This window comes from Chrysemys picta, chromosome 8 (assembly GCF_011386835.1).
Source record: "Chrysemys picta bellii isolate R12L10 chromosome 8, ASM1138683v2, whole genome shotgun sequence".
Lineage (NCBI taxonomy): Eukaryota > Metazoa > Chordata > Testudines > Emydidae > Chrysemys > Chrysemys picta.
Window position 1 is genome coordinate 64737269 of NC_088798.1, and position 26712 is coordinate 64763980.

The 26712-nt window shown below is 39.5% G+C and overlaps 1 protein-coding gene across 12 annotated transcripts in view; it reads left to right on the forward strand.

The window, feature by feature from the left end:
- SUCO (SUN domain containing ossification factor) overlaps positions 1-26712 on the forward strand; it is a 72453-nt gene extending 45741 nt beyond the window's left edge. For 10 of the 12 annotated variants that reach the window (XM_065554703.1, XM_065554705.1, XM_065554708.1 and 7 more), the window contains 12 exons: positions 130-185; positions 2052-2143; positions 3838-3903; positions 6852-6926; positions 10908-11004; positions 12328-13503; positions 14814-14901; positions 16626-16730; positions 19574-19728; positions 20442-20533; positions 24044-24099; positions 24690-26712. In XM_065554703.1, the coding sequence (XP_065410775.1) occupies positions 130-185; positions 2052-2143; positions 3838-3903; positions 6852-6926; positions 10908-11004; positions 12328-13503; positions 14814-14901; positions 16626-16730; positions 19574-19728; positions 20442-20533; positions 24044-24099; positions 24690-25136 (2505 nt within the window). In that variant the 3' untranslated portion in view covers positions 25137-26712. The remainder of the gene's footprint in view (positions 1-129; positions 186-2051; positions 2144-3837; positions 3904-6851; positions 6927-10907; positions 11005-12327; positions 13504-14813; positions 14902-16625; positions 16731-19573; positions 19729-20441; positions 20534-24043; positions 24100-24689) is intronic. The other 2 variants (XM_065554707.1, XM_042851210.2) reach the window with 1 other exon arrangement.

Sequence of the window (26712 nt, forward strand, 5' to 3'; positions counted from 1 at the left end):
AATGAGCAATCTGCACATCACTTACATAAATCTAACTTGCAGATTGAAAACTGTATGGATATGTTGAATGGAGGTTTAACTTGATGGTTCTTTGCTGTTCTTCCATTTTGAATACTTCTTATTCTTTAGGTGGAGTTGGTATCACATTTTGGATCAGAACACTTTTGTCCTCTAAGCCTTATAAGGTAATATAGAATGAAACATTTAAGCTGACAGTTTTCTTTAGCTACTTTTGCATCACTGCAATAATATTTTCTAGTGACAACTGGAAAACGCAAGTTTGAGCTTTCAGTAGCTTTATTCTTTTTGAAATTCATTAGTGGAGTGTTTGCTTATAAGATCAACAGGTTACATAGATTAGCTGCTGCATAGTGTTGCTGCCAAGTCACTGAAAGCTTTTTTATTTAAAAAAGGTAGCCTTATGGACTAATTCAAGTGTTCCATATTAAGTAGCAGCATGATAGAAGGCAGAGATGTTTGTAGAAGTGGACAAAGGCATTCAAGACTGACCTAATTGGCAGAACAAATGATGGGGCGTGCAATACAATAAAACAAGTGAGTGGATAAGCAAGAAGGGGAAGGACTATGAAAGGCCTTAGGAAACATAGGTCTGATCTAGTCTGGCAGTTACTGAGCTTCATCTAGTCCAGTCTTTGACAGTGGCCAGTATTAGGGGCTAGATTCATAAAAGGACTTAAATGCCTAATGGCCACCGTGGGTACCTAAATCCCAGAATCAGGCCCTACTAAGATTTGCAAACCCCCGATTCAGCTGCCCCTGTACCTTGTAGGCACCTAAAATTACTTGGTGCCTAAATTTTTGCATTAAAAGTTCCCTAGAAGCCTATGTTTATGCCTCTGATCATTTGCTCTGCAGTCCTACACCAGGCGTACAGACGTCTTAATCCCTAAAACAATGCATGGACCAAGGAAAGATAGGTGTTCCTCCACTTCGCTCACCTGCAGGGCCCAATCTGTTAAGTGTGCTCAGTCCTTGCCTACCAGCTCAGGCCATGTAGGTGAGCTTACACAAAACACCTGAAGCAGCGAGGAGGAGGACCTCCTCAAACTTTTAGTCCAGTAGTTATGGTACTCATTTGGGACGTGGGAGAGCCCTGGTTCAAGTCCCCCTTCTGTCTAAAGGGAAGAAGGGATTTGAACTGGGATCTGCCACCTCACAGGTGCATGTCCTAATCACTGTGCTGTGGGTTATTCTGATATGGGGCTCCCTCAGTGTCTCCTGTTGAAGCTGTTCCACTATGGATAAATAATTTTAAAAAGTCATTTGAGCAGGGGGACTGGATTTTGGGTCATCCACTTCTCAGGTGAGTGTTCTAACCACCAGTCTATAGAGTCAGTCCCATGTTTGCAGGTTCTCTCTTGCCCAATGAATTTTTCTTTGTGAATCTAGCCCTAGATAACTCAAAGGTACAAGCAACAGCCCCTCACACCCCCTTGAAGTCTCCTAATCCTTAGGATTTTCATTTTCCCAATCTTTGAACCTGGGACCTCTGGCACTGTAAGCCAGAACCATACACCATGGCCTTTGAGTTAGCCTTGAACATGAGGACAAAAAACTAGAAGATAGTGTAGGAAAACAGGGAGCCAGTGGAGGGATTCAAAGATCAAATGACATGGTCACTGTTGAGCAAAGAATGTGGTCTTAGAATCTGCATTTTGAATGGAAGTGGGGAAGAGGATGGGACTGTGTGCATCAGGGAGGACAGAGGAGGCGCATGCAGTAATCAAGACTAAGGATAAGGGTCTGACTGAAAGTTCCAGTTGTATCGATGTGGAAAAGGTATTATTTTTTGGAAATGTTTTGGAGGAGTTAGCGACAGGATTTGGTTCTAAATGCAACACTTGCAAAGTGCTAACAAATTATTTTTTGGAAGTGAGTTTGTTTCAAAGGAAGGGAGTTTGGTCAGCTTATGGAAGGTGTCAGTTTGCTGACTGGCTAACCGAGGACAAGCATTGCTTACTTAATACATATTTATGGCAGTAAGTACAGCAATTAGATTTTTTCAATCAGTTTTAATTAAATGTTTATAGGGTGTTTGGCACTAGTATGGTTGAAGAATATGAAGAAATTGCTGACTCCCAATACCAGTCAGAACGACAAGAGCTGTTTGATGAAGACTATGGTAAGCAAACAGAAGTAACTGATGCTTGTTAGTCATCAAACATACCTTCTGTACTTGGTAATAGCTAGCATTTTTCCCCTGCCTGTGCTGAATGCTTTATTCTGAAGTTAAGGATAAAGATAAACTAAAATAATCCTTAAAGTGGTAAAATCTGCCGGAAATTTATGAATGTGCTAAAGGTTATAAGCCTATTACAAGAGTGGGTGGGTGAGGTACTGTGGCTTGTGATGATACAATGGTTCCTTCCGGCCTTAGTCTATGAATCTGAGTAATGTGTCCATTTTCAAGGCCTGTTTGAACATCCCATTAGGCCTTATACAACCTACTGTTCTTCATTATAAACCTCTGCAGATTGTTCACTTCTGGGCACTACTGTCTGAGTTGGTGAGAATTACAGTAGGCTGGCTGAGCATATATACACCTCCAGCCATCCTCCCCAGACCTGTCACCTTGGATGTTGTGAGCATGCTTCTCCCTTTGTGAATCCTCAAGCCATCCTTCATCCACACATAGATTCACATGGTGACAGACATGCTCTCATTTCAGGTGGTTACTGACCCACTCTGAGCTGGCAACCATACTTGTGATTACCTCTGCTTCAGATGCAAGCCCTGACTTCTTGCAGGACAGAGGGGAACAAAAGTGAGCTTAGTTTTGAAAGGAGGCAAGACACAGGAACGTAAATGAGGAAAGATAGAATGGTGAGGGAAGGAAGACACAAAGCTGGTATTGCACATACAGTGAAGGAAAGTAGACAAAGAAAATAACAAGAATGTATTTGGAGTAAACATTGACTACTTTCACTCAGCCCTGTGCTGAAGCATCCCATTTTCATTCTTAAAAGGAAGAGAAGTGTGGAAGAGGTTTTGCTTGGCTGAGGAAGACAGAAATGTGTGGGCATGCTCTTTCTCTTCCTACATCCCAGCTTCCAAAACATTCAGGGAGTAGCTCTGGCTTCTTCACTCCCCTCCCCAATCAGAAATGTTTGTTTTTCACTTCGAAAATCTAGTCATCTTACTTCATAGGAGTTACCTGCAAGAGCTTCCTTCTGAACCTGCAGAACTGCCTTTAAAAGCACTACCTGTAGTTTATATAAAGGGACTGCACCCCCCAACTGTCTGTTCCTTCTTGGTCGCTGCAGAGAGATAATGGAACTCCTCCTGTCATGTCTTCAGGCTTAGACATTTTCTTAGCCTAGCTTAAGATTTATTGTAAATCACTAATAGCTTGCTCCCATGTCCCTGGAGTCCACCGTCCCTTACCAGGACTCTTAGGCCCTGAGGCTTGCAGAGACTTCAAGAGGTGTTTCTCTTGCTTGCAGTCAGCCCTGAAAGGGATGCCCATGTTTTGTGCTTCCCGTATCTTGTTGAACCCATTTTTTAACCAGATTTGTGGTTTGCTGTGCCTTTATTCCCTGGGTTAGGGGCGGGAGGGGGGGAGAGAAGAGATCTGAGGTTCTAGACTCCTCTGGCTTCAGTGCCTACAACCTGATACTCCAGTGAGCTCATTGACAATATCAGTGTCCTTTTAACTCCGATTTACAGTAACTAGGACAAACTAAAATTGAAGTTTATTTTTACTTTGTCAGACTCTTTGCATATAATGCAAACCCTAGACCTTGAGATGTATTTTCACTGTTCATAAGGCATGTAACTTTCTATTGTTGCAACAATATTTTCTTTCATTTTAAACAGATTATCCATTGGATTACAATACAGGGGAAGAAAAATCTTCAAAAAATCTCCTTGGTTCTGCTACTAGTGAGTATAATTGCATGTTTCTCAGAACACTTTCATAATGCTGTCTAGTAATAAAATGTTTTTTTATATGTGAAAGTGAGATTCCACTTTATTGTGACACATTTATTTAATTGAATAATGGGAAAAATCGTGCTTTTGTAATTCAGATTTAGGGCAAAATTTTCAAACTCCTAAATGCCTTAGGAGCAGACTGAGATGAAGTGCCTAAGTCTCTTTTTTGTAAATAAGACTTAAACTCCTAAAATACTTAAAGCATTTTTGAAAATTTTACTCAGTCCTTTTCTCTTAGCATCAGAGCAATAAGCATGTTAACTTAAATAAATGAAAAGTTGAATGTGACTTTTTTTTTTTAAAGTCTTAATTGTTTTGTTAACAGTGCAGTAGAACCTTGATTATTAAAGAGGATAGAGTTGCCTGAGCACCTGGCTAAAGGGAAAGGATAGAGAACCACTATATGTCTCTGAGCCTAAGTCTTTATGTGCATAGCATAGCTTCTTTATCCGTTCTTAAACCAGTCTGCTTTTGAGGGAGCTGATGGCTCAGGCACTTCTCACATTCTTCCTCTTTAACCAGTTTCATTTAATCTGGGTGACTGTACCTAATCTTCTGAAAATAAGTGAGTTTTAGTGAACTAAGGTGACTAGTCATGGCACTACTTCAGTTTTAATGGGAGTTCTCAACTTCAACTGCATTATTTTAAGATAATAGCACCAGTCATCCAACGCTTCTAGAATAATTGTTGCCTCATTGAGCTTGTTCCTGTCTATCAAGGTTAGTGATCTAGCTTCTGCATGCACAATGAATATTACTTCTGCATAGTGCTCAAACAGGTTAGTAATCTTGTATCTGCATGGGCAAGCATTTTTTTTTAATCCCACACTGTACAAGTTTGTAATGCTTGCTTTCATTTTTTCCTAGAATGTAGCTGTGGCTTAAGTATGAAAAGGTCATGGCCAGGAATGTTGCACAGTATCTTAGTGGGAAGGAATAAATTCCCAAACAAACAGCAGTCTATTAATAAATGTAAAAGTGCCAAATAATGTTGGGCTTGCAACTCAAAAAGCAGCATGTTAGTTTTCCCAATGCTGCCCCGTTTATCCTTTTACCAGTCGTTAGTCTTGAGCTTCCCATACCCACAATAGTGTTGATAAACTACTTTAAAATATAATGCTATATATGCAAATACAGGTGTATGTAACTTAATACGACTACAACTTTGATGGTCTGAGAAGTGCAGTGACTTTCTTTAATGGATGTCAAATATGTTTTTAGAGTGTGTTTAGTATGCCAAAGTCTGTTTAGAAACCAGTGACTATATAACCATTAAGTACTCAGTAACTCTTACATAGTATTGGCTAGTAGTCTGTTTTTGAGACTGTCATTTGAGACTGTCATTTTGAGACTGCCAGTACTCTGGGATAATCTGCATTCCTTTTTTTGAAAACTTTGTGAGGCTTGTGCTTGGGCAAATGTAAGAGTGACAAAAGCGGCCTCCATTTAGTCAGTCTAGTACAATGCCATCTCTAATCTCAAGTAGTGAGGCTAATATCTATGTAACAGTAGAACCCCTAGTTATATGAATGGTAAGGAGGGAAGCATCAGAAATCTGATTAGGGATTTGGATGATCATAAGAGCTGTCTTGCAGTCTCTCTGGCCATATTGAGCAGGGCAGGTAGCTCTTGTGCCCTCACTCCTTCTGTTCTCATCATCTGGAAGACTCACAGAGCAACTTCAGTTGTCTCTTTCCTCTGTTTTACATGCCGCAAGGAATCTGGTTCAGATTTCAGATCTGAGCTGACCTATGTTGGTTATGATCTCTTATAAGGCATTTAGCAACTACAGTGGTAAGCATGGAATAAAAACTTTAATGAACAGATAAAATTCATGGTGTTCAGGAGGGTAGCTCTCTTGAGCTTTTTAGACTGCAAAAGCACTAGTCTAATCAATCTTACCAAAACCCAAATACTTTTCAGTAATTCTGGTTCTTTAAAGATCGCTTGATAGGATGGGTAGGCAATCAGAGTAAGAAATAAAAATGTTTTTTTTTTTTTTTTTTTTTTTTTTTTTTTTTTTTTTTTTTTTGGTTCTAGCCTACTTGGGTCATTTATTTGCCTTTACCTCAGGGATCTCTTTCCTTCTATCTCATTGAGGAGCTGAAAATGTTCTAGAGGACATAGAGGCACTGACTGTTGAGCTTAATCTACCATTGACTCGGAGGACTGAATTTTTATGAGTGCTAGAGGGATTTCCACCTGGAAGCACAAGATTCAAGAGTAGAAAACCAATTCAATACTAATAATATCGCAAAAACTCTTACCTGGAATTCTGCTTCGCTGAACTTTTCTGCAGTCTGTAGTAGATCTCTTATCCATTGTGGACCTGTATTGAATCAATAGATACAAAAAGATCAATAACCTTCCACCAGCTTTGATAGTTGCTTTCATGGAAAAAGTGAAGAACAATGTTTCTCAGCTCAGATGGAAGAGGAACATTTTGCCTCAATTGTAGTAGGATCTTTACTGCCATCACCATGTTATTTAGGAAATATGTTAGCAGCATGTTGTTTAGGAAACATTTTAATTGCCTTTTCTGCCAACATATATTCTTGAAATAAAACATATATATTTACAACTTCCTATTTTAAATATGGTTGGAAGCCAGGATAAACCTTTTAATTGAGAGCCCCACTGGTAAAGATTTGGCATAATTTTGCAAAATAACCTAGAAACCTATATTTGAAATTATGTCAAGCAGAAAACCCAACCATTTTTTTTTAATGATGAGACAAATAAGGTGGGAGTAGGAGGGGATAGATGACTTGTTTGGACTGGAAAAACAAATTGATGGATCCAAAGTTAGTCTATGCAGATGGATGGGTAGATAATAGTACAAATTTCTGTGAGGATTTCTGGTCATGTCCTCTCTGATCAGTCATGTTTTTGTTCAGATGCCATTCTAAATATGGTGAATATTGCTGCTAATATACTTGGAGCAAAAACAGAAGAGATTTCTGAAGCTGAAGGTAAATGTTATTTCCTTAGATGCATAATTTGTTAATTTATTAAAAGATGCAGGATTTTAAACATGTTATAGATTCCTTGTTTCCCACCTTCATTCCTCCTAAGGACTTTGGGTGATCTGAGTGCAGAGTAGTTCAAGAGTGGAATGCACACGTGCAATCACTTGGAGTGCATGTGCCCTATGCACAGTCATCGGAAACTCTTCCCTCAGTGGTATCAGTCAAGGTGGCTTGAGCACCCCTTCCATCGCATGCTGGTATAAAGGGCCCAGCTATCTCAGAGACCCCTCACTTCCTTCTTACTGCCCCTGATGGTTGTTAGAATTGCTTGGCTGCCCTAGCAAATGCTCTGTGTGCTCATTGTAAATTCATTGTACAGTAAATAATTTTCTAGATTTTATAGTTGATCAGTCCTTCGTAGCGTGGATACGACTAGTTACCTTCAGTTCCCAGTTTTGGGGTTTCCATTTCTCAGTACTAAGGATGCCTCGGTCACCCGGGTTCAAACCTTGTATCTTTTGGGCTAGAGCTTAGCCGTCCTGAATCGGCACTGAGTGCTTCGGTGTCAGTTAGGAGTGCACTTCCTATCGTGCCCAAGACCTGGCACTGCTCACCCTCCCCAGTACCTAAAAAGAGGCATAAGACCACTAGACAGACCACAGAGAGGAAGATGGCCAGCACCAAATCTTCTAAGTATAGGAAGTAGAGTACAGCTGAAACCTAAGCACTCCCCTGCTCTGGTACGACTGAAACTGGCATCATTGACTCTGGCACCAAGGCAGGTACCATTGAGTCCAGGACCAAAAGGGCCCCTTCTATGTCTGCAGTACCACACAATGACCTAAGACAATCTTGGTATTGATCAGGCCAGAGGTGGTTGTGGCAGCGAGAGATCTGCTGAGCCTATTGATACCATTATCCACGGCAGTACAGGAGATAGCGCTCCTGGTACTGGCAGATGGTGGGGTGCCAGTGTCATTGGTGCATTACTTGGTACTGCAACAACCTCCTGTGCCTCAGACTTCCTACCCGTCTGTATTGTCGAAGGGGAAGCCTGCAATGTTGACTTCTCTACATTCTTTGCCAACTCCGCACTGGTCTCAGACACCATCACGGGCAGCACCCCTCTTGGTCGGCGGAGGGTGATTCGCTGTCCTCTGAATGAGAGACTGGTTCCTACTTTTCCTAATCTTGGAACCACTCACTCTATTCCCCACATAGGTGTTACTCCCCTGGGTTGCCTTTGAGATCCTCTGGGTGGAATGGGATTGGGCATCTGGCCAAGGAGTCACTGAGACCCACTACCAGCTTAGTGGTCCTTTCGGAACCTGTGGGGATTTTTCCCAGTTTCTATGTCCTACACAAGTTGTTCCTTCTCTGTGTACTTGGAGATGCATGGGGAGTCTGCTTGCCAGGAGCTGCCTAGTCCTCAGTCTGGTATTAGGCCTAGTACCTGGAAAGGCAGAGGCAGTTCACAAGGAGCTGTGGGCTTCTGTGGGTTTTGCAACTCAGGATTGCCAACCAACAATCTCTTTTGGAACATTATGATTTTAACATTTGAGACTTCTTGTTAAAGGTTAAGGACATGTTGCTGGCGGATGCTAGACAGATGTTCTCTTTAGTTGATGAGGGGCAATCCATACTGAAGTTTGCTACAGGCTGAACTAGATGTTACAAACTTGGCTGCTAAGTTTTTTTGCAGTTTCCATGCACAGGAGCTCTTGCCTGCAGTCCTTGGGGTTTCTGTGTGAGGTCCGACAAACAATTCAAGACATGTCCTTTGAAGGGTCCTCACTTTTTTGGAACAGACAGACTTTAAGCTCCATCAGTGGAAAGATTCTGGAATTATTTTTAAAGTTTTTGGGATTGTATGCTCCTGTCCCACCCAGGAAACTTTCTCCCGCAGCAGACCCACCATTACGCTGCTGCTCATCAGGACCTGCAAAGAGTGAAAAGTAGAGGTTATAGACACAAGCCGCTATGTCCTTTGGCTTCTACATCAATGCTTGCTCCATCTAGACCAGGGATGGGCAAACTTTTTGGGCCGAGGGCCACATCTGGGTGAAGAAATTATATGCAGGGCTGGGGCAGGGGGTTGGGGTGTGGAGTGTGGGAGGGGGTGTGGTGTGCAGGAAGGGGCTCAGGGCAAGGGATTGGGGCAGAGGAAGGGTGCAGGTTGTATGAGGGGGTTCAGGGAAGGGGGTTGGGGTGCAGAGTGCAGGGGGGCTCAGGGCAGGGGTGCAGGAGGGATGCAGACTGGGAGGGGGCTCAGGGCAGGGGATTGGGGTGCAGGAGGGGTGCGGCAGGGGGTTGGGATGCACGGTGCAGCAGGGAGCTCAGGGCAGGGGTTGGGGTGCAGGAGGGGTGCGAGGTGCAGGCAGGGAGCTTAGGGCAGGGAGTTGGGGGGGCAGGGTGCAGGAGGGGTTTGGGCTCTGGCCCGGCGCCGCTTACCTAAAGCGGCTCTGGAGTGGCAGCGGTCCGCACCAGGGCCAAGGCAGGCTCTCTGCACGCCTGCCCTGTCCCAGCCCCGTGCCACTCCTGGAAGCGCTGTGTCCCCTGGGGGCGGAGGTCTCCGTGTGTGGTGCCGTTGCCGTGCCTCCAGGTATCTCCCCTGAAGCTCCCATTGGCAGCAGTTCCCCGTTCCCGGCCAATGGGAGCTGCGGGGTGGGGGAGGGAAAGGGGGGCAGTGCCCAGAGGCAAGGGCAATGCCCTCTGCCCTCCTGCCCGGGGGCCGCTTCTGAGAGCAGTGCAGGGGCCAATCCCGCAGGCTGGATCCAAAGCCCTGAGGGACTGGATCCGGCCTGTGGGCTGTAGTTTGCCAACCCCTGATCTAGACACCCAGGGGTTGCTAAACCGGCATTTTGATGGGTGGCTCAAGGACGCCATACCAGTTTACAACTTTAGTGCTTGGTTCCTGCCTACTTCAGACCAATGGGTCCTAAGTTCTGTGCAATTTGTTTCTATCCCTCCTCCCCCCCCCCCCCTTCAGGGACCACTCTCTCAAGGGTTTCCTCATCCAGTAGGTTGTCTCCTTTGGGTGGGAGCCACAGAGGAGGGGCTGCAGTGTCTCAGGGGAAAGGAGTTCTATTCCTGTTTGTTTCTAATCCTGAAAGCCAAGGGAGGTCTAATTTTAGACCTGCACCCCAATTCAACAGATATCGCAAAAAGCTACAGCTTTTACATGGCCACCCTGGCTTCGGTTATTCCCTCCCTGGATCCTGCTATGCAGCCCTTGACTTAAGAAGCCTACTCTCATATGGCAATTTATTGAGATCACAGAAAATATCTGATTCATAATGAAGCACTCTCGTTACCAGTTCACCATGTGGGTACCGCTGAGGGAAAATTTTCGAATTACTCTGTACAGCCTGTACACACACCAAGAATGGAATGAACATGTGCAACACATTTTGAACAACAGTTACTGTGTTTTCTCTCCTTTTCTGTGATTTCTTTCCCCATAGTGCTGCCACCATAAACACTGACTAGGGAAAAGATGCTACTGTGATTTCTGTGGCTATTCTTGATAGATTAAATAGCATGGGGTTCTGCATACCAGTCCAGATATCTTTGTTCTTTGTGTCAAAATCTGCCTGATGTGGTCTTTAGCCTGTAGCTTTCCACAACCTTAGTTATAGAGACTAAAAAATCTTTCTTCTCCCCTCCTTCTCCATAGAAATACTTCAGCATATCTTTCATATGCAAAACCACATCAACAGGTGTCCAGTTCATCTAAATGTAAACCTAGAGAATCGGTATCTTGTTTATTTAGTGTAGTTTGTTTGTTTGATGCTACTAAACAAATGTTTCTAGGGAAAATAAATATGCCTGGTTAACTAGAATTCAGTTTTTTGAGCATACTGTATTAGTTTCCTGTTTTCTCATCCATTTTTATGCTTCCTTCCTGTTGACTTTTGTGGTATTCATGCAGCTCTCAGGAAGCTTATTATACTAATTTGGTTGTGGTTCCATATACTTTAATAGGAAATAACAGTATGTCTGAAAATACCACTGTTGCTGCCACTGCCACTTCAACAGATGCACCAAAACTACCTGAACCAACCCTTCTTCCTTCACCAGAGTAAGTGATTTTGTGTGTTAAATTTAGTTCTAATGAGGTAGAGCTTGGCCATGACTAGAAATCTTCTGCATCAGACTGTTAGACTTAGGCCCTTGTTTATACTAGAAAACCCTAATGTAGAGACACTTGCATTGTTTGAAACCTTGCCTATACAGGTACTTGGGCTTGACTTTAACATACTTGAGGTTCAGGTCTCTCATATTTGTTGATAGTTTTCAGAATGTAGTTACTGTGTATTGCAATAGTCTTCACTGCATGAAAGTATATGTGTAAAGTGATTTTTCCAGGAAAAGCTAAATTCTTGCTTGACTCAATGAAACCATTGTATTGTACCTTTTTTTTTTTAAACAGGAAGTCAAAGGTTCTGGGTCAAACTGTTTTTTGTGACCCCTGAAACAGTTGAACAAAACCATAGGCTGTAATTGGATTGTTTTACAAACAATGGACAATATTCTTAGGAAACATACAATTTCTAAAAATTCAGCCCAGAGAGTAGACGATACATTAGACTAATTCACTTTCTTTTTTTCTGGGCCCTGGGTTCATATCTTAGCTTATCACAAGTGAATTGCAGTCCATACATCTGTGTCATGTTGGCTATTGTTGCAAAGAAACTTGTACATTTTGAAGGCTCGGAAGGCCATTGTTGAGGAGTTTTAGTTTTGAATATTAAGGAATTTAATACTTGCTTGGCATATTGACACTTCAGATCAGACTCCAGACAACTTATTCTTTCTCCATTAATTACAACAATGTGGAATGGAGGTCTGCTTTGGAACCAAGCCTGGAATTCTTCTCCTCCTCTTTCTTCCCAGCCCTTAGTCAAGTTTCTCTGGATCTGATTTCTGCTCTGCCTTATTGTTGCAGGCTACCTCTACTCAGTCCCATGTAGAACTGGCTCTAATAGGGAAGACGAGGTTCTGTAGGTTCTGTGCAATTGATATGCTGTCCTATGGGTCTCCGGTTTGAGGAACCAACCTAGAAAATAGTATCCTGATACATGAAAATAAATTTAGTGATCTCCAAATTGACATTTGTCCATGGTACAAAGCCACTATGTGATTTGGCACAGTTTTCAATTTTTGTTCAAGAGAAGCCTATGTCTAGAATAGTCAGGGATATTAAACCAAGTAGGATTGAGATGTATTGCAGAGATAAATAAGTGATTTATTTAATTGTACTGGCTCCTGCTTATACTATTTCTGACATTTATTAACTGATATTAATCTTTCCTGAGCATCACTTTCATGCATTCATTTTTTTACAACTACCACCATATCCTACAAAGCTATATCCTGTGCTTATTTTAACTTCTGTTTGTAGGCTTGTAACTACAGAGATACCACAAGAAGATAAGGAACAATTAGTCCTGGAATTAACAAAGGAGAGCCCCATTGTTCAGCTAGTTCAAGAGTATGAAGAGGAGGCAAGTCAGTCAACGGTGACCCTGCTGCCTAGTGATGAACAAGAGGAAGAAATATCAACATGGTTTGAATCTGAGACAGAAATCTATTGCTGTGAGCTGGTGACAGTTTGTTGTATTTCTAGCTTTTCAGAATATCTCTATAAGTGGTGTTCAGCTGCAGAAGCTGTTCATCGACAACGTAGCAAAACTTCTGAGAGCAAGCCAGGGGATTACTCTGTTACCATTCAGCATTCACAGCCAGTTCCAACAGAATCTTTACATGTTTCAATAGACGAGCCTCTGCCTGAGAAACTAGACAGTGAAATTACAGGGAGAGTACCTGGATCTACTATTGCAAGTGACTTAAGCAGTGTACTCCATGAGGATATCACTAACCAGACTATAGATTCTATTGAATTGGAACCCAGTCATCCTCAGACTGTCTCTCAATCTCTCCCCTTAGAAGTTACTTCTGAAATTAAGCCATTATCTACAATGGAGGTCTCCTTGGAGCCTACAAAACATGAGGCAGCACAGTTAACTTCTCACATAATTCCCCAAGAGGATACTGTTGAGATACATACTGAAGCAGAAAAGAAAGCTGAGAGTTCTGTTTCTGAGAAACATTCTGTGGTCTCTGGAACAAACATTGTTAGTGAATTCAAGGAGATCAGCACAAGAGAGACAGATTCTGTCCAAATCCTCTCAAAACCTACAGAGACTGTACCACAGCCTGAATACACAATGGCTACAGTAGGCAATGATGTTGGGGAAGCAAAAGTGAGTGCTTCAGAAATGCAGAAGCAAGTACTGTCTCCTGTGGTAGAATCTTCTGCATCAACAGAAATAAAATATGATGAGCAAACAACTGAAGAAGCTTTTCTAGCTATTCCTGTTTCTGGTGGACAGCAGAGAATGGCTACAGACTTCTATGCTGAATTGCAGAATTCCACAGATCTAGGTTATACTAATGGAAATCTTGTTCATGGATCTAATCAAAAGGAGTCTGTATTTATGAGACTTAATAATCGTATTAAAGCCCTGGAAGTAAACATGTCTCTCAGCAGCCGCTATTTAGAAGAACTTAGTCAAAGGTAAGACTCCTAATAAATTATGAAAATCTACCTTTATCATGTCTAAAATGTGTTTAACACGACACAGCCGATGATTAGAAAAATCTGTAGGCAACATGCTAACATGTATTTGAGTATCTGATTAGCAATGTAAAGTCTTTTTTCAGACAATTGAGAAATAACTGACCATTGATAGAAGCTGCCAAAAGTTTAGATTTCTGTATCTGAATTTTTCCCTATGTATTTCAAGCTGCCACTGAATTTTATATTCTACTGCAGAATATACAGTGCTCCGTTTTTAAGGAGTTTATGTATTGCCTGGGGATGTGCACTAATCCTTCTGCAAGCCTTCCAGAGTAGGATCTGATCCTGCTGCCTCTTCAGTCAGTTGCAGAAGCATCCAGGCCTATAGTAATTTCCCTTACTAAGTGCGACAGTTTGGTGGCTTGTAATTCCTTTTTGGTTAATACAATAATGTTAAATTCCTGTGTTTTTGTTTTAAAAAGAGATGGATAGGGAGGGGAACACAACCTGCAGATTTTAATGAAGTTAGTATAACTATTCAATAGTAGTTATTTTTGATGCATGTATGGCAGTAAAGGTTGGTTAATCTTCTTGTCGGACACTAATTACAGAATCCTTTCTTAGTAAAGGCTATAGTTGTAAATGTTTGCATTTCTCCTTTTTGCTGCTGCCTCAACACTAAAAGTTTTTTGCAGTGCATTCACCCTAATGTATGAAGGGTGAATGCACTGGGGAGCAGGCTCAGTGGTTTGAGCATTGGGCTGCTAAACCCAGTTCAATCCTTGAGGGGGCCACTTAGGGATCTGGGGCAAAATCAGTACTTGGTCCTGCTAGTGAAGACAGGGGGCTGGACTCAATGACCTTTCAGGGTCCCTTCCTGTTCTATGAGATAGGTATATCTCCATATATTATATTATAATGTAGCTCCCATAACCATGCTTACTGACGCCAATCTTCTGCTTAGTGTTGCTTCCTGTGAGTCACTATTAATCAGCACCAACAGTAAGTAGCAGAAGCACCTTCCCACTCCAAACATTTCTGGCATACAGCCCATTGCTAACTCTTTTAATATTAAAATAGGCTTTAATTTGGCTCCTAAAAAAAGTGTTATCTGAGAATTAAACGAATAAAGACAGGAAAACAGCAAAGTTGTTCCAGACGGTGGGAAACTTCAAAGGAGAGGGGTTTTCTCCCTATAACTGGTGAGAGGGCAGAGAGAAAATTAGTACTAGATGAATGGAGGAAGGTGCTGTGGTGACAGTCTGTGAAATTGTAGTCTTTAATATGGAACCCAATTCATTTTATAGGTACCGAAAGCAAATGGAAGAAATGCAGAAGGCTTTCAATAAGACTATAGTAAAGCTTCAGAACACTTCAAGAATAGCAGAAGAGCAGGTACGAATTGTTTCTTTTTAGAAGTAGGTGACAGTATATCTTAACCAAGAGATCCTCAAGAATGTATAAAAGCTTACAAGGACAATGTCAGTATTTTTAAACTTTGTTTAGTGACTGTATTGAGCACAAATCTTTAGAAATAGTCATGTTTTGTTACTCTAAAACAGTTATGTAAAAGCTGCATATTTGATATTTTTCATTTTGTAATTATTGTTCTGTAATTAAACTTTAGGTGATTTCTTTTTCTGTAAATTAGTGGGAAGCTTAGACCCTTTCCCTTCCATCTTAATTTCTTAAATTTATTTTTCTCGAAAAATAAATAATTGGTATAAGTAATCTGAAGGCGATGGATACGATTTTCCAGAAGGGCCTCCTCAAGTCCCATTTTCAAAAATTATTTAAGCTCTTCTGCTTCTAAATCACATAAGCATTTTTGAAAATTTTCCCTTGTGTTTATACAGATCTATACCTGATTACTTACTTCTTTTGGACTCTTATTTCCAGTCCTTATAAATGTAGGTCACCCTGCTTTGAAAAGGAATGAATTGACAGATGCTGTGAGAGGTGTTTGAGGGGCTGGGAACCCCCTGTAGATAGTCATGGTTGCGTAAGAGTTTCCATTCCAACTCCCTGCTTTCAGTAATTTAAAGCTTCTGAAATGTATTTCAGCTGAAATCTTCCAGGCTAGGTCTTGGTCCAAGAGGGACATTTCTTTTTAGAATGTTTAAGCAAAAGTTTTGTTTGCTACACTGGTGCCTTCAGAAAGCACAATACATAAGGAAGGTGGATGAAAAAAAGTATACTGGGAAGTCCTATATATCAGCCACATTAGATAAGGCTTTGCCTCAGGCTTGTATTTTTTTTTTTTTTTTTTACATATGCTCTGCCTTCCTTAATGTATTTAGAGGGTGAAAATTGAAACTGCTTGAGCATGCTTTAAATTGATTCAGTAGTCTCCCTACCCCAAATGTACTAAAGTAGTTTGCAGAGCAATTGGCAATGCAAGGTAATAGAAGCAATTAGACTTCAAACACAAGGGTTTTTTTAAACATCCTATTTCCACTAGGTCCTTAAGCATTTTAAGCATCGTCTTGTCAAAATGTAGTTCTTGACAAGTGACTTATCAGGGATAGGATATTTATATTGCTATGGTAACTATTAATTTTCCCCCTGAATTTCAAGAGTTCTAAACAATGTATCACAAGTATTATTGCCTTCAGACTTTCATTGGAAGTCTTTTAACTACTGCTATTTGAACACATGTTAAATCCCATTTAATGAACTTATTATAAATAAGATACATTGGTTTCATTTTTGTTATGCACTTTACAGAAGGGAATAGTTAGAAATCATCATAGTGGGATGTATAGTATAGTATTACAAAAGATTATTGGATGCAATTAGAACTCTTAGAACTGCTAAAGATTTTCAATAAAGCTTTTCATGCAGAAATCTGACACAGCTAAACTGTTGCTTTTACTCTGTTTCAAGTGCTATGTAGAGAATAGCTTTCTGCATTATAGAATAAGATCTCCTAACTACTGTAAATGTTTTCTTTGTATTTAGTCAGCATGTAAGCAATTTTTTCATAAGCCTATGGCTCTGTAGTGTCTGTTGCCTTCGTGGATAAAATGGAATTATAATTTGATAAATAGTATGGTACATGTTAGCAGAATCCCACATACTGAACTAAGTGGGGATAAACCAACTTATTTTAAACACAGGATCAGCGGCAAACAGAAGCCATCCAACTGCTACAAGCCCAGCTGACCAACATGACACAGCTAGTTTCCAATCTGTCAACAACTGTGGCTGAACTAAAACATGAGGTAATTAGAATTTAACAATATGGCATGAGACACTTTTGTATAAAATATTTCTTGGGTTGTTGGTGGCTGAGTCTTGCTGGGGTACAACTGAATCTGCAAGGAGTTGCAGGTAGCATTGCTTTCAGCCCCCTTTGGCTGCCAGTCAAGTATTTAGTCAGTGTGAGTTTTCTTGGTTGCAGCAGGACTGCTAATAAAATAGCTGCTGAAATATGGGGAAAAGGGGCTGGAGGAGTATAGAATGTAGTAATGGGTGGAAGATTAGGTATTAGGTTGACCTAATACCTGGAGCTCATGCCTTAATGGTGAGGGCTTTTGGTCAAGTGAGGTGGAGAAGCAGCAGCTCACTCTCTGATGCATGGTGCCTCCAGCTAAAATGAGACTAGGCAGCTAATATTTAAATCTTTGTCTTGATGAATACCAACAGATTCCAAGAAAGAAAACAAAAGCAATTAAAAGCCATTTAATAAAAATGTCATAACTAAACTTAAAACCAACACTATCTATTCATTTGTAGTTATTGACTATCAAGTCATTGATTTGCAGTATCAAAAGAATGAAAGGGACTTTCAGAAGTATGCGTGGTATTTCTTAATCTGCATAGAGACAACTGGAAAAGTGTTAGTTTACCTTTTCATCATACTGCTGCTAAGGATAAATAAAAGACTAATATTTCAGCTTCAAGGCAAATGAACAAGAAGATAAGAGAGGAAATAACCATTTACAGTTATTCTCCAATCTTTGCCAAGAATTCAGGATTATTAATTATTCTGTGGATTCCCATAAATTATAGTGTAGCAGAATTACTGGGCCACATATAAAGTTTCTGTAATGGACCGAAGGAAAAAGTTGAAATTCCATGGAACACCCCTCCAAAATATTTGTTTAATATCAACAGTCTTCAAGGGCCATATTGCCACAGCTGTGGTCAACAGAGGCACTTGAGCAGGATCCCTGTTGTTAAAGAGTGGGAACAGCAGGCAGGGCATTCAAAAAAACCCAGGTGGAATAATTCCCCTTTGATTGTAAAGTAATGCCCTTGGGATTTCAGTTTTTTGGTACGATAATAGCAAGCTTAATAAAATTTGTCAGCCAGTGATCTTCAGAATCAAGCACTATTTATAATGTGTATACATTTAAAAAAAATATCCTCCCACATAGATGAGGCATGGTAAGGTACATGACCCTTCAAAGTTGATTGACCTTTTAAGGGATCGGCTTTATATAAAATAAGATTAACCAGGTTCTGTGGAGTAGAACAGTGGTTTTTTTTTTTTTTTTCTTCAGAGAAGATAGTTTTATATTAAAAATGTTCTTACATATCTTAATTTAGGTTTCAGATACATATTTGATATGCTCTTCATGGGAGAAACTATAACTCCATCTGTTTAGAAATCACCTAACCTACTATGAGGTCTATTACAATTTGAAAAATAAGCATTTGTTTAGTATAGAAGATAGTATACATTTCTGTTAATGAGAAGTTGTTGTAATCTGGGCAGGGTATTCAAATATCTCTTCAAAGTTGTCCTGAAATTCATAAGAACATAAGAGTGGCCACACTGGGTCAGACCAAAGAGCTATCTAGCCCAGTATCCTGTCTTCCAACAGTGGCCAATGCCACTTGTCTCAGCGGGAATGAACAGAACAGGTAATCATCAATTGATCGATCCCTTTTGCCCATTCTCAGCTTCTGGCAAACGGAGGCTAGGGACACCATCCCTGCCCATCCTGGTTAATAGCCATTGTTGGACCTATCCTTCATGAATTTATCTAGTTCTTTTTTGAACCCTGTTATAGTCTTGCCCTTCACAACATCCTCTGGCAAAGAGTTCCACAGGTTGACTGTGCGTTGTATGAAAAAATACTTCCTTTTGTTTGTTTTAAGCCTTCTGCCTATTAATTTCATTTGGCGGCCCCTAGTTCTTGTGTTATGAGTAGGAGTAAATAACACTTCCTTATTTACTTCCTCCACACCAGTCATGATTTTATAGACCCCTATCTCATCCCCCCCCGAGTCGTCTCTTCCGAGCTGAAAAGTCCCAGTTTTATTAATCTCTCCTAATACAGAAGCTGTTCCATACCTTTTCTGAATCATTTCCAATTCCAATATATCTTTTTTGAGATGGGGCGACCACATCTGCACACAGTATTCAAGATGTGGGAATACCATGGAGTTCTATAGAGGCAATATGATATTTTCTGTCTTATCTATCCCTTTTCAATGATTCCCAATGTTCTGTTTGCTTTTTTGACTGTTGCTGCACATTGAGTGAATGTTTTCAGAGAACTATCCACAGTGACTTCAAGATCTTTCTTGAGTAGTAACAGCTAATTTAGACCCCATCATTTTATATGTATAGTTGGGATTGTTTTCCTTAGCATTTTGTTTCACAACAGCTTCTTGTTGACATCCTGGCAGTTGCCAAACATCTAATAAAGGCACATTGATGAAATATCTTAAGGCCATGTATGAATGTGAATGTGTTTGAACATGTCTTTAATGCAGCTAAACTTTTATTTGATCTTAGTGCTGTAAAATGTACTTTGAAAATGCTGGGTATACTGGCTTTAATGGCTGTCAAACTTCACTGGCAGATACACTTACAGCATATTAAATGCCAGGACTTGACCTGTTGGCTAGATAGCAGACACTTAATGTTGAGAAATGGATATTATGAAGTGAAACAGAGGAAAAAAATAGCTGGAGATGATTTGAAAACTGATCTATTCATTAAAGTTTACATGAAGCTGAACATGTTCATGATGTAACTGCTAGCTCCATTGTATTTAAACTCCTCTTATTTAGTCTTTAGTTTTTATAAATAAATCCAATTATTTTTCAGGTGTCTGACCGACAAAGCTATCTTGTGATTTCTTTGGTTCTCAGTGTCATCCTGGGTTTGATGCTTTGCATGCAGCGTTGCAGAAATACATCTCAGTTCAATGAAGATTACCTCTCAAAAATCCCCAAAAGTAATCACTACCCAAGCCCCAAAAGGTAATCCCTGACATTTTAATCAATTCTTACAACATTATATTTACACTTTATCTAGCATTTGATAGTTGCTCACTTACTCTATTTCCATCCAGTTGAATGATGTTTGTCCATTTTAATTATACCAGTCTGTGCTTTTATGTAAATTCAGAAGTTTGGGTTCTGATAAACAAAAGGCATACCCTTTAACATCTAGACTTCTATAGAAGAATAGTTCCTGTGAAGGAGTTTATACAAAGTAGCACCTTTTATTTGCAATAGGGTCTAACATCACTAATGTAGGAATGGGATCAGATCCTGGATGTGGAGAGAGCACAGCATCTCATTCTCCAGCAGCTTTCTTTGGCCATCAGAAAGAGCACCACTGACAAAGTCCAGAGCAGTTTTGAGAAACCTTGCCATGGGGAAGGCTTGCTGCAGTGTGAAGGTGTAACACCGACAGAGCCCGGTCGCCAGCAGGCGGAATCGAACCTGGAATGTCTGGAGCTAAATGCATGAGCTAAAAGCCACATGACTGTTAACTAAGACTGTAGAGCAGACTCCTTGATCTCTCTCTCTCTCTCTCTCTCTCTCTCTCTGTGGTCTTGGTGCTATGAAATGGGACAGAGCACCACACCCAGGAGGTTACAAAAATATAAGGAGTGGTAATGGGGGAAGTAAGTGTCTCCCAAGAAAACTCTGGGAAACGGAACTTACTGTGTTTTTTGTCATTACAGATGTTTTTCCTCCTATGATGATATGAATCTGAAAAGAAGAACTTCTTTTCCACTTGTCAGGTCCCAATCTTTTCAACTAACTAGCAAAGAAGGTATGTTTCATGTACAGCTAATTCTTCCTAGTGATGGTTGTAAAGTCTGTACCATATGAGTTATGCATTGTAGATGTAGGATCATGTAGTTTGTAAACCAGTTTCAAAAAAGGTAATCAAGAAGCACTCTACTTGTACGCTACTGAAGTCTATCACTGTACATTGGGAAATACTGAATTGAAGTAGTTCAGTGGGTAATACTGTCTTTTTTTTTTTTTTTTTTTTTTTTTAATAATCTCTAAAACAGAAATTTATAAAAGTTCTCTGAGTTCAGTGCAAAAAAATCAATTGTTTAGGGTTACTACCGTGGAATTAACACAAGCTTTCATTTGAAAAAATAATCTTCGAACATTTTACAAATGTAAACAAAATGCTAACTCCACAAGGTCAGCCACCTCAAGAGTAAAAGCACTTTATTTTTAATATTTTAAAAGCAAACACTAATGCTAAACAGATTATTTAGGAAAGAGGAGAATAGCAAGCCATTGAAACTGCAGGGAAACTTTAGATGGGCAAAATGTAATAAAGTTAGAATTTGGTTAAGACACAGGGTCTAACACTCTTACAGAAATACTTTGATATTTATAAAGATAAAAGGCAGGACTTTGGTTTTAATGTCTCCTCCATCTTTGTACATTTGGGGCATTAGTTCAAAACTGACTGAGCGCATGCACCGTTTGAAGCCTCTAGCACAGTAATCCATTGGCCTGACCTTGTTTAGCTAGAAAGTGGAGGTCAGAGTGCTATGTGATACTACTGCACTATATGCTCACTTTAACATAAGACTCCTCAGCAAGGCAAAAAATTTTAACTCCCTTAATCTTGGAACTTTTAAAAAGAAATACAAGGAATGCTGCATGCTTTACTTAAAAAATAAATAAATAAAAAGAGAGAAACCTTTTTGGCATGAGTTACACAGCTGAATTTGGAGTTTCAGAAGTAGACAAGCCAATTCTATAAGGCAGTCATGAAACATTTTTTTCCTGTAAACCCTGAAATATAGTACTTAAGTTTTTGCTGTTCTAGATTCATTGAGTTGGATTTCCATTTTTTGGTAGCAAGTGAATACTCCGATACCAGACTAGTTAAAAAAATTCTCATTTGTCTTGTTCGTTTTTCTATGTCAGCATAGATATTGGCCAGCAACTATATTTCCAGTCTCTTTTTTTTAATCCCCCATTTTAGTGTACATGAACCTATGTGGAAACTACTTCCTGCTTCAGGAGCAGTGTGTCAGAAAAGAAAAGAGTAAATCCGGAGAGTCCAGTGGTCAATTACCAAGCCTTGAAAATAATCAAGTGGGGGTAGAAATCAGACATTGCAGAGCTGAATTCTTACTCTAAATTAAATGGAGAGCACGTTTATATTTGGGAGTCTTAAGAAACTGGGTTCATTTTAGAATAGTATTGTCAACATTGAATAAACGAATTGTGGTTCAAAGAATATTGCCAAATATTTTTAAACTAAATGAGGGCACAGAATATGTAAACTAACCTCCTATATAAAACCTGTGTATAATTATAGACTTAACTTGAATTTGAGTATTGTTATACCTAGTGCCTAAATGCTATGGTGGAAGCTTAATTTTTTCTCAAAGTCCAAGATTTTCTGAAATGTGAGCCTAAATTTAAGCTCCTAAATAAGTGAGTACACAGCAGCTCCCATTCAATCCATACTTCATCAGAAACGTGCACTTACAGTACTCCATACTCTGCAGAGAAGAATGTGTGTTGTTAAATCAGGCATCTGGTTGAGTTTATATAAACTGGGGGATACTAAATTAAAAAAAGGTAATGTTCTGAGAGATTGCTGTTGAGAGTTTTTTTTCCATTCTTTTTGAGGTCCTTGATGATACTAAGTATACATTTACAAACCCCTCCATTACTTCCCAACGGCCAAGCAAAAATATTGTAAACATGTTTTATTTGATATGTTCAATAATATAATATTAAATACCAAGGACTCTGCCATAGTTAGATTTACACTTCATATCTCCTAAATTTGGGGTCACTGTCTTTAAGGAGCTAACATCATCTGCACTTGGTATGTTGCTATTTTTGAAGGATCACTTCCCCAGATCACGTATCTTCACTCTCTAGCACTCCAAAAGCGGGGGAAATTAGCTCATAACTAAGCCATATTATTCTAAGAGGAGCTCTGGAAGGAAAAATCTGAGCCTGATAGAATGTTGACCTTAACTTTAATTTACACTTGTCAGTATCCACAACTCTCTATGCACTGGCATGTTTACAGTTTGTGTGTGTGTATCTGAAAAAAATAAATCCAATCTAAAATATAGCATTCTATAATATGTTGATTTGTAACAACCCTGAAGGAGTTTAGGTTCCGAAAACATTGAGGAAAATGTTTTGGGTGCCCAGCTTGAGACCATTTAAAAAGATCATAACTCTCGGTGGTGCTGAACACAGGTCTTCAAGTGGCACAAGCTGAGCAACCAAAATATTAAGGCATCCAAATTCACTAGTGACTTTGCCTCTTTCACAGATGAAATCTTTTTTCCAGCTTTCATGTTAAAGGAAAATGGAATCCAATTTCCTCAGATCAGCGCCCTGCTAAAATAAATGAAGTGCTTCTAATCGCCAATTAACGAAGAAATTGTGCTCCCCCCCTCCCCCCTTGTGCTTATGGTATGAGCAAAATCACTTCAGATTTTTTTCTACCTGTGTGAGCCAAAAGAAACCACACAAACAAAAGTGAGAGTGAATTTCGAAAGTGTAGTTATGGAGACCACCTAACGCCCAAATTACTTTCTTTACTAATATCCTACATGTTTGGTGTTCTACACCTTTGTGCTTGGCAGCATGATAATGAAAATATTGAAGGCATGGTATGCTGCTGTCGTGTCAGTCTGTTTCTTACAGCCCTAGGTACACATTGTGATGCCTCCAATTATATCCTGCTATACACATGCTTTCTGTTACGTAGCATTAACTCTTATTTGTGATGTAACCTTTTCCAAAATATTTCTGCAGAAGAATCTTTAGTTATATGGTCTTTCAGCACAAGCAAGTTTGTTTAATACTGAGCTTATTAGGAAGATGATCAGTGAACTTCTGAGGAGAATTGTGCAAGAAAGCCAGAAAAAAGCACCTTTATTTAATAAAGAAATGCTTAAATCTGCCCCAAATACAAGGTCCTTGAACACTCCCCTTTCTTCCCTCTGAAAATATATTCTGCAAATCTTGCCTATGGTCTAATCCCTCAAATGAGATCTGAAATTGCAACATTATATAATTGGGTAGAAATTAGCTACTCTGGAGAGAGAACTTTATACTGAACGTTTTGATGAGTTTACTTTCCATGCACATGCATCTTGTTCCTATCTAATATCTAATCCAGAGTATTAAGATGTATGCATGGAAAGCAGAGTAATAGTCCTTGGGAGGAGGAATGAAATCTCCTATATAGTTTCATGGTTTTAGAAATTAGCATCTGTGGTTTCAGTTAAATTTTATTGTCCTTTCATATGTAGCCTTTCTTTTCTTATAGTGGATCCAGATGACTTCTACATTGTAGAACCTCTGAAGTTTTCACCAGAAAAAAAGGTATAGTAGCTTCCTTCCAGTTTTTGCAAGAAAAAAGTGTTTTGAAAACCCTACCAGTAGATGGTGCTTTTGTCGGTCACTTATCTACAATCAGGCTTGAAAGAATTAGGTTTTTATCGGTAAATGTCAGTAAATACTGATTTCTCTCTCACACACACACACACACACACACACACACACACACACACACACACACACACACACACACACACACACACACATTTACATCAATGATAATAAAAATTTACAGATAGGCATAGCAAGAAAAATGCTGCCTGAGAACTTCAGTTTGATTAAAAGATATTTACTTTGTGTATTTTGCCATGTGATGATGATTTGTTTTACAGTTAAAGCTTTAACTTTTTGAATTTCAGCATCTACAATCATTACAAAATGCTGGCCCCTCCCCATAATTTACTGCAACTGTGAAAATTTAAATAAAAATTTAAAAATGCTTAAAATAAACATCAGTATTATCTATCAATTACAAGAGTTCTGCCAAGCCTATGTATGACCTACCAGTATTCATACTTGATATTCTTTCCTGTTTGCGTTGCACAATCTAATTGTTTCCTTTTTTTCTGCTTTAGAAGAAACGTTGCAAATATAAAAGTGAAAAGATTGAGACTATCAAACCAGCATCAGAGCCTCTGCATCCATTAGCCAATGGGGAAATAAAAGGAAGGAAACCCTTTACGAACCAGAGAGATTTCTCTAATATTGGAGAGGTATATCACTCCTCATATAAGGGTCCTCCATCTGAAGGAAGCTCAGAAACCTCATCACAATCTGAGGAATCCTATTTTTGTGGCATTTCAGCATGCACAACTCTGTGCAACGGACAGACCCAAAAGACAAAAACTGAGAAGAGGGCTTTAAAACGAAGGCGATCTAAGGTTCCAGACCAAGGGAAGTTCATAAAAACTCTAATACAGACTAAGACAGGGTCAATGCCAAGCCTGCATGACATAATCAAAGGAAACAAGGATATAACAGTAGGAACACTTGGTGTCACAGCAGTTTCTGGACAAATCTAAAACTAGTCGAACTTCTCATACAGGAGATTTTTTGTTCATCTGAGAACAGTCTGTATCTTGTGGGAGAGTGGTGGGAGAAGAGATGAACTAACTGGAAAGTATTCAGAAATTATGGTTTCTGCCTCTTTTAAATAGATGGGATTGTGTCAATCTTGGTTATGAGTTTCAGCTTTACAAGGCTGACGACTTCCTATGTGGACAGCTTAGGGGTGGGAGGGATCATTTTATAAAGCTTTTTTCACAATTACTGGGGCAAAGATTGTTGAAGCCCAGTTTGTTGGGTGGAATAGGGATAAAAGCTTAATCCTCTTCCTTTAGCTTTGTTCCTATTTCTTGCACCTTCCCGTATTTATGTGCCTTTTGTCTATTTATAATGCCACTGGAAGAGGGAGGAAGATAAAACTGTCATTTGATTTCTTTTGTAACTTCTCTCGCTTTTTTGAGGATGCAACACTACAGTGCTGTAAAAGGACGTGTTGGCGTTCAGCTGGACTCAGTAATGTGGGCTGGATACTGTAGAAATACTAACATGGTAGACTTGCTGATTAGATCTCCGTTTTGAAAACTCACTTGGGGAAAATATCTTGTTAGAAGGATTTGTAATGCCATTAATTGCATTTTTAATCAATTTCAGATGTGTATTTTATTTAGATGCATTAAATTAATGACAGCTGTACAGTAGCACTCACTGTATGTGAAGGATCTCATACTGACAAACATGCCTTTGTTTCCCAGACTGACTTTTGGAATTCTCTGTTACGATATTTAACCAAAAAGGATTGATGCTTTATTTTGGTCACTCTGTTTTCTGTTCTAAGAATTTGGAAATTGGGCACTATCTACAAGGAGAAATGTAAGGGTGACTAGGTACAGCTGCAGATATAACTATCCTAACCAGTGCTGCGTACAAGTGCACATGACAAACGAAAGTGAGTTTGCCAAGCCTTGAAGTCTAACAGCTCAAGTCTATTTAAAAGTGGATATTTCCATAAAGTTTGCTTTTGTATTGGCTAACACATGTGCAGTGTGTGTATGTGTGTGTGTATGTATGTATGTTTTGGTACTTTCATATGAGTGTTTTTTATTTTGACCATGATTGTATATTTGGATAAAATAGAATGTGTGACAGCATAAAATGTTGTGAATGTGTAGCTGAGTGAATGGGACAAAAGGTTTTCCTTTTTGAGAGGAGTTATAGGTTCATGTTGTAAAACTAAGTTAACTTATTAAGCACTTTTAGTGGTACCCTTTTTTAAACAGATTGAATGCCTTTTCTGGGTATTGTATGTAATGTGACTTATTTAAAGCCTTTGTTTTTGCTGCTTTCATGTTAGTTTATAAATACTTTAAAGTGATGTACTTTTAGAGTCAGTCTGCACAATTAGCCATTCAGAGCACATGGATCTGATTGATAGAACATGTAATCAGAAAGAGCTTCAAACAAGAATGAAGAAAAAATGTTTATACTATCTGAGTGCAGCATACAACATTGTGGAACAAGAATATGTAACTACAGAGCTGTAGTGCCATTAGAAACTGTGAATTTCCAAATAAATCTGAACACTTGTCTTATAAA